At 25.5% G+C, this 8,490-nt stretch overlaps 1 protein-coding gene across 2 annotated transcripts; it reads left to right on the top strand.

The window, feature by feature from the left end:
- Window positions 1-1,915: 1,915 nt before the first annotated feature.
- On the top strand, window positions 1,916-3,265 carry LOC130973266 (nuclear transcription factor Y subunit B-3-like). Of its 2 annotated transcripts, none has more exons than XM_057897717.1 (2): window positions 1,916-2,637; window positions 3,061-3,152. In XM_057897717.1, the coding sequence occupies exons 1-2, from the start codon at window positions 2,096-2,098 to the stop codon at window positions 3,098-3,100; spliced, it is 582 nt and encodes a 193-aa protein (XP_057753700.1). In that variant the 5' UTR covers window positions 1,916-2,095; the 3' UTR covers window positions 3,101-3,152. The 2 variants fall into 2 exon arrangements, with proteins under 2 accessions (XP_057753700.1, XP_057753701.1); XM_057897718.1 differs by having other exon boundaries at window positions 1,917-2,637; window positions 3,152-3,265.
- Window positions 3,266-8,490: the final 5,225 nt, after the last annotated feature.

Raw genomic sequence — 8,490 nt, forward strand, 5'->3', positions numbered from 1 at the left:
TTAAAATCTTCTTTTTATTCACTATTCATTATTTTATTATTACTAATGTTATTTGTAATATATAAGTAACATTACAAATAACAAAGACGAACACAATTACACAAGGCTTATTATTTCAAATCCAATATTTTCTTTTGTTCTCTTTATTATTATTATTATTATTATTATTATTATTATTATTATTATTATTATTATTATTATTATTATTATTATTATTATTCAAAAACCAAGGTTCATTTTCAATAGGTAAAGATAGGATATTAATTAAATATAAATATTTATCGATATATTTTTTATTTGATTTTGATCATTTTTATTAATGTTTAATTTTTTGTGAGTATCAAAACAAAAAGAAAGCAAGACATCAGAGTAACAACATCAAAGTTTGCATAAAAATAATTAAAAATTAATGGTACATTGATATTTATTCAAATAAAGATGTTAAAAACTTAAAATCATCTTTTTATGAATATGTTTTGTTTAAAAGTATAACTTATTTATTTAGTCATATTTTAAATAAAGATAATATTTTTATAACATCAAAATCTAATTTTTTAATTCATTATTTAATGATAAAAAAAATATTTTTATATAAAGACAATTATAAAATTAAAAAGTTTTCAAATATATTAGTATATCGATATTTTTTAACTATTAATCTTAATTATATATATTATATATATTTTTTATAATTAAGATCAACTGTTAAAATTTACTGAAACATTAGTATATCGATACATTTAAAATTTTTCTATAAAAATTTCATTGGAGTATCCTATTACATAATTAAAGCCTAGTGCACCATCATTTAATTTACTCCATATACTCCATAATCAAACTTTGTTAAGCTATCAACCAGTTGGGCCATGGCACAATGATCCACCACGGATGCTTTGATTCTTAATTAATTTTAACCTTATTAATCAAACACTAAACATAAAAGGACACATGCCAATTTCTTATTACATATTTCAAAGACCTTTAATCATGGTACAATCCACATCGCTCTTAACAACAGGCTGCAATATAATTAAGGTTTAATTAGCTATTCTCTATAATTTTATAAAATTTTTAATTAGATTTTTATATTTTTTTTAATTAGATCTCTATATTAATTTTTTTAATTAGATTCCTCTTTATAGTAACTGGTTTTATTGTATAGGAATTCAACTAAAAAAAATAGTGAAAAAACCTAAATAAAAGGAAAAATTATAGGGACTCAATTGAAAAAAAAATTGGTGTAAAAACTCAATTAAAAAGAAAAAAAATATAGAAATCTAATTAAAAATTTCGCAAAACTATAAAAATCAACAGAATAATTAAACCTATAATTAATTATGAATCCCCAAACAACCTTAAAAGGTTAAATCTTAATTATTTCAAATGAATAACGAGAGCAGTCACCCAAAAAAAAAAAAAAGAATAACTAGAGCTACTCATAGAAGTTTTTTCTTTTCTTTTATTGTTTCAATGTATGCTTTTTTCTTGCAATATGCTTTTAATACTGTTAATATTACACATAACTAAATCTTAAATAGTATGTATTAAAATTAACTTTTAAAAAATTTTAGACATGGCATTTTTATTTTTAATAAATTTTTATTTTTTAAAAATTATCGATAATTATTTTTGTTAGATAAATAAATAATTTTTTTAACTTAATTAACTTATAATTAAATTTGCTAGAAATTAATTTATCCAATAAATATATTTAAAAAATTGTTAGAACGTAAAGTGTTGGATCCGAAAATTCTTGAACACAACATATATCAATTTAAAAAAAATATAAGTAAATAATAAAAATACTAAATAGTATAAATAATAGATATATCAAATGTTTATTTCACTACGTGTGCGGGTCGGTAATTTATAGAGTATGATCTAATTTACATAACCACTCACTTGTGACTTGGCTTGTGCACTCTTAAGTCCAACCCGCCAATTTTTTTCACCTTCCCTTCCTTGCTTTATCCATTTTAAAAGCTTAATATTTAATCTCACTTCTTACTTATATATACATATTTGCACACATTCTACAGCATGAACCCTAATTTAAAATTTCCCCCTAATATATAGATGCTTTTTGTGGGCTTCAATGGCGGAATCGGACAACGAGTCAGGAGGACAAGGAGGGAACACGAGCGAGTTCAGGGAGCAGGACAGGTTCCTGCCGATAGCGAACGTGAGCAGGATCATGAAGAAGGCGCTGCCGGCGAACGCGAAGATCTCGAAAGAGGCTAAGGAGACGGTGCAGGAGTGTGTGTCGGAGTTCATAAGCTTCATAACGGGTGAAGCCTCCGATAAGTGCCAAAAGGAGAAACGCAAGACCATCAACGGCGACGATCTGCTGTGGGCCATGACTACCCTTGGATTTGAGGAGTACGTGGAGCCTCTTAAGGTCTATCTACACAAGTATCGGGAGATGGAGGGTGAGAGGACTGCTTTGATTGGAGGAGGTACTAGGCAGCATGCTGGTGCTGATCAGACCAACGACGGTGGTGCTGGTGGTGGCGGGATTGTGCCATCACATATGATGATGATGATGGGGCATCAGCATCAGCATCAGTATCAGTCTCATGGACACATGTTTGGATCTGGTGGAGCGACTGGATCAGCATCTTCTCGAAGGATCACTAGGTAGCTTTATTCATTGCGTTTCGATTCCCCTAAACTTCATCCGAGGTTAATAGTTAAGAGTTCGTTAAATAATTTGATAAATTTGACTAAAATATTATCTAACGGCTTTTATTTATTAACTTTATATAAAGTTAAAATTTTCTAAAAAAACAATAACTACTGGTTCGAAGTTATTTACGTGTGAAAATAATAATAAATGATTATTAGATAATAATTTAATTAAATAATTAATTATTTAATAATTTTTATTCATTATCTTTACATGTCACTTAAAAAAATTATAAAACAAACCATATGAAGACAAATTATTTATATATATATATATATATATATTTTTTTTCTTTGTATTTCTGTTTTGAAAACTATACACAAAAGCTTTAGTACTTTGAATGATGCTCATATATATTATGTGTTTGATTTTAGAATGCACACCGATTTGCTGCTTGCTTGTAATTTTACTTGAACACATTTGGAATGGTGATGTATGTGTAATTATAATTTTACTTGAACACAGGTAATTATTTTTGTATTTGCTTTTTAATGACATTATTCTACCGAGGATATATTATTCATTGCACGAAATTAAAGTAATAAGGTGAGAGGACTGATCTTTTGTTTTTTCTTATGACGTGATTGACTCTGTATTATTGGTGGTTCACAATTAATTTTTTCAATTCTTAATTATAAAATGACGGTGTGGTTACACTTTGGAACTGGCTATAACTTCTTTATTTGTTCCCCAACTGTTTAAAGGCGAATAAAAAAAAATAACCACCAGGGGCGGCAATTAAATCCAAGATTTTTTTTTATCAAAAAATAAGGAGACTCAAACTCACAACTTTTTAGAAGAGTATAAGAGACTATATCATTTGAGTTATAATTTATTAATTTTTTTTTTACTCTTTGAGAACGGAATATGAATAAAATTTGATAATTTTGGTACGGATATGAAATAAATATAGGCAATAGTTGTTTCGTCTCATAATTTTTCATGTATGTTCCAAACATAATATAATATACACATTGTAAATATATCAGTTAGATTTTAAGATTATTGATATATTATAGTGAATAATCTAAGATTGGTTAGTATATATGTGTGTATAGTGAATTATTTAATTATATTTTGGGAATTTGGATAATTATTTTAATAATAATTTGCATTTTATTTTCACATATGAGTGGATTGAGGTGGATATCAATTTACCATATCTATAGAATATGAGTTTTAGGCGATAAATAAAAAGTTTTTTCTTTTTAAATAAAATATAAAAAAATATTTTTTTAAACATTAAAAAATGTTATTATTTTTTTAATTTTTTTTATAAAATTCAGTTAATAAATAGACTAATTTCTACAATACACAAAATTTGTCCATCACATCAGGGAAGTTGTATTTCACTCCTCAAACCAAGTTTATTAGTAGCTCAATATCCTTAATTATTGGCAAGTGGCAAATAACTTTAAAAGATGATAGTATACTTGGTCCAAATGCATATGATTATATTGTATCTTCTGGAGCCAAAATATTTAAAGGAAAAGCCAAATAAATATTATATCGGTTAGCTAATAATAATTCCATGTATCTTTGAATTGTTAGTTTAGATTATATTACATGTTATTTAATGGAAGGAGTTGTCGGTGGATGAGTTAAAGGGGTTAAAGTGAAGTGGTAGGCCATGAAGTAGAAGGATAAGAGGAGAGGATCCGAGGAATAACTCAATAAAGGAAGACTTTGTCCAATTAATTAGGATATACCGCACATTATTATTTTTAATTAGGGTTTGTTTTTGCTATAATAAGAATACTCTTCAAATTTTGTATATATATATATATATATATATATATACACCAAACTTTAATTGTAATCCGTTATTATATTTTCTTGAAGAATTATCAAAATAATCTTAAATTTTTTGGCTTAAATAATTTTGAATTTGTTTTCTATAGACTACTTGTCTTTTAGTTTTGGATTCTATTTTTTTTTTCGAATAAAAACTTAAATTAAAAATTATTCATTTTAGTTAATTTATTTTGTTAAATACTGACATGATATATTTAATTAATTAATAATACAGAATTTAGCACTTGACGAAGCAAAATAATGGCAAAAATTAAAATATACAATTTTTAAATTTTACTTGACCAAACAACCAAAAAAGTATAGAGACTAAAGCAAAAAAAAAAATAAATTGTAGGAATTAAAAACTTATATGACCCAAAATATTTTATATAAAGTCTCCATTATTCTTGTATTCTTAACAAATATTTTAATATTTTTTTTGTAATTTTCATTATATCTTCTAATTCGATATGTTAAAGACTAATTTGCCACTCGATTAATTCAAGTTGGTTTAATTTTATTTTTAAGTTTTTGTGTTTTATTCATTTATTAGATTTGATAGGATGTGCATAAATATTTTACTTCGAAGTATCAAAATATCATAATTCATATAGAAGCTAAGATAGAAGGTGTTAACTGTTAACTGGATAAGTTTGATATAGTTTTATAATTATGGAAATAATTATAAAAACATTCAAACTTCTTTTAATAATGTTATATATATAGTTATATGTAAAAGTCCCTAAAATTATATAAAAATAGCAATCAGGTACTCGCTCATCCCTTTTTTATTTTTTTAATTTTCCTCTTTTCTTGTATAATTTATACTTGTTTAATTTGTTCTCATTTGGTTCAAATCAAATATATATGGTAGATATAAATTGATATAGTGCATACGTGGATGTGAAACTATATATGCTTTTTGTTTCTTCCATCTGCAAAAAAGGAAAAGCTAGGTATCATGTATAATAACTATTTGTAATAAAGAAATATATTAAATTGAATAAACAATTAACTACAATATCCTCATTGAAAGAGTCATATAAATAACTATTTACATGAAATATTTTCATATAAAGATATAACTAAAAATTAATACTTATTTTATGTTAACTACTTGTTAAGTAATTTTTATCTAATAATTTTAAAAATTGTTTTTATATAAAGATATTGGCGTTATCCGAAGATATATTGGCTTTTTGCTTTCAACAATGTTTTCTATCCTCCACGTATATTTGCATGTTCTTCAATAATAATCTCCATGTCCATATATATGCATCCAGATGTAAAGTTTACAAATCAAAGGAACTAGAAATAGACAAAGACGTTCTCATCGCAATCAACATTGTTAATTGTTCAACCATGAATCAACTTTATATCAATAAATATAGAAAATAAATTTTAATTAATTATTAATATTAGTCACTTTTTTATTGTACATTAATGTTGTATTATCTTATATGTTAATTAGTTGAAATTCCAATTTATCAATAAATGATATAATATAACGATAAGCATAATTTAATTATAATGATCCATAAACATTCGACGATTTCGCATGGAAAATTAAGAAGGGGTCATCAAATTAATGTCAACAACAAAAAATATGAAAATAAATATAATTATTATTTAATAACACCACACATGACCATAATATGTTGACAAGAGGTTTTGGCCATTAGCCACTCCCTTAGGCTAAATTAATTATAATCTTGGGTAAATTAATAGTACATATGTGAAAATCGAAAAACAAAAACTTTAGAAGGGTCCGAAGGGGTTTGTGGATTAGTTTTCTTGTTTTTGAAGAAGATTAAACTTTATCTTTTGACGCTTCAACTCAGTGTGAAGGCAGGACCACACTCATTAAAGTCCAAGTTAGCTTAAAAATAATGGAGCACATCTATCTCAATTTGATGATTGATTGTTTGTTATTTATTCAAAATGATGGAAAAGGTTGATTTGAAATTAGATTAGAATATAGGTAAATGGGTGAAGAATATTTCTTCAATCCCTATTAAAATTTTTCATATGTGTATATGTGGATCTATAAAAATCATAAACTGTTTTTTAATATGTTGCTTTATATTAACAATATAACTATTTATATTTTTTTATTAATTTAGAATAAGTGATCTTATAATATTATATTAAAGTTTTTATCACTAAAAAAAGTTTGAGTTCAATCTTTGTTAATCCTAAAAGAAAGAATTTTAGGCAAATATAAAAGTAAAAATACTTATGCAAAAGAATAATGCCAAAGAGCCATTTTTTTAATTTCAATTAATATCATTCAATTTTTTAAAAAGAATTATTTATTTTAAATTTTAAATCTTAAATCATAAATTTTAACTCTAATTCTTAAAATATAAACTTTAAATCTTAAATTCTCTAAAAAAACAAAAATATTTAGAATGGCAAAAAAATTGGCTAATATTGACTAAGTAAAAATTAATTTTCTATATTTTTTCTAAGCAAATTTCATATAAATCCAAAAAAAAAATTCTTACTTAAAAAAATATGTTAGAAATATAATCATTTAATTTATATATATTTTTTTGTTAGTTTAATTTTTGAAATAAATAATTTCATAATATTTTATATTAATATTAATATTGGAGCTAGTCTTTTACCATGGTGATTAGATTATGGACACAATGACACATGATTTGGTGGAACATCAAAATCTTGTATCACTATCATATTTAAAATTTAAAAGACTTATTAGTTGTTAGTTGATGAATGGAGGGCAATTGAGGAACAAGGTTGTTGAATAACATAACTTTTAACATATGGAATTCGGTAATGGGTGCCATGATATATGGCAAAAAGGGTACGTCTTATAAGTGGGACTTGATTTAGTTTAATATATGTAAAAGCATATATAAGGATGATTAAAGTTTTTTTTTTTTAATTTCCTTTCTATTCTATTGAACGTTTGAAGTGATGATAATTGTCAATGGATGTTGTTTTCTTATAGATGGAAGAAAATAAGAAGAAATGACTATGAAATTGGTTAGTGCTACCGAAGAAAACAAAATAACTTTCTTCTCAATTCTAAGTCTATGAAAAGGAAAAGTAGTGGAATTAATTAGGTGAAAATATATCATGACAAATTAGTTTATAAAGGAAAAACTTCCACCTTCTTTGAATTTAAGATTAGGGAAGCTTCACAGAAGATTGGATTTACATTTTAGAGTAAATTTTCAAACATTATTGATGATTGTGTAAAATAATAGGTATTTATTATAGTGTTTAAAAATTATTGTCTAATTATCAAATAAAAGTTGAATAATTAATTTTAAGAGATTAAGTATTTTTCATCTCTAACATCTACTTAGGTTAAAATTAAAATCGTTTTCAATTTTTTTAATTAATACCATTTTCGACGTTAAAAATTATTTTAAAATTATTTTTTTATATAAAATATTAATTATATGATAATTTTGTCCCTAATTAAACACCCTCTTCTATTCACTAACAACATCATCATCATCATTTGTTCATCACCACCACCATTATCCCCGGTCTCTCTCTCTCCTCTTATTTTATGCGGCATTAGAAAATTTCGAAAAAGAATTGACACCATTAAAAACACTCACAACATCACCAAGCCACAAAACTCGTCGCTGCCATTAGGGTCCGACAAGCCCAAGAAGCCATCATAGACCCTTCGTCGAAACGTTAGTTAAAGTCTTGCACGACATCGACTGCCGTCTTCGAGACAACAACGTCATTGTCTCTCTCATAGAGGCCCATTAATTCTATTATTTTCGTTGTCGTCATCGGATTCTAGCAGTTTCAATAACATTATCTTAAAGAAAGTCGAAATTCGAATCCAACAACTACATATATAAGCTTGGCTTGAATTGGAGAGAAAGAGGAGGAGAAGGAGGGTGAGAGGGCGAGGTAACGGTGATGAATAGATAATGATGATGGAGAATAAGTATGAGTAAAAGAGGGTGTTTTATTATGGACAAAATCGTTATGTAATTAATATTTTATGTGAAAAG

The sequence above is a fragment of the Arachis stenosperma genome, chromosome 4 (genome assembly GCF_014773155.1).
Source record: "Arachis stenosperma cultivar V10309 chromosome 4, arast.V10309.gnm1.PFL2, whole genome shotgun sequence".
NCBI classification, from domain to species: domain Eukaryota; kingdom Viridiplantae; phylum Streptophyta; class Magnoliopsida; order Fabales; family Fabaceae; genus Arachis; species Arachis stenosperma.

What these genes read in the sequence shown, in the direction of transcription:
- LOC130973266 (XM_057897717.1), top strand. Translation starts at nt 2,096, where the DNA reads ATGGCGGAATCGGACAACGAGTCAGGAGGACAAGGAGGGAACACGAGC. An exon ending in TCTTCTCGAAGGATCACTAG is followed by an intron (nt 2,638 to 3,060) that starts GTAGCTTTATTC and finishes GTTTGATTTTAG; the next exon opens with AATGCACACCGATTTGCTGC.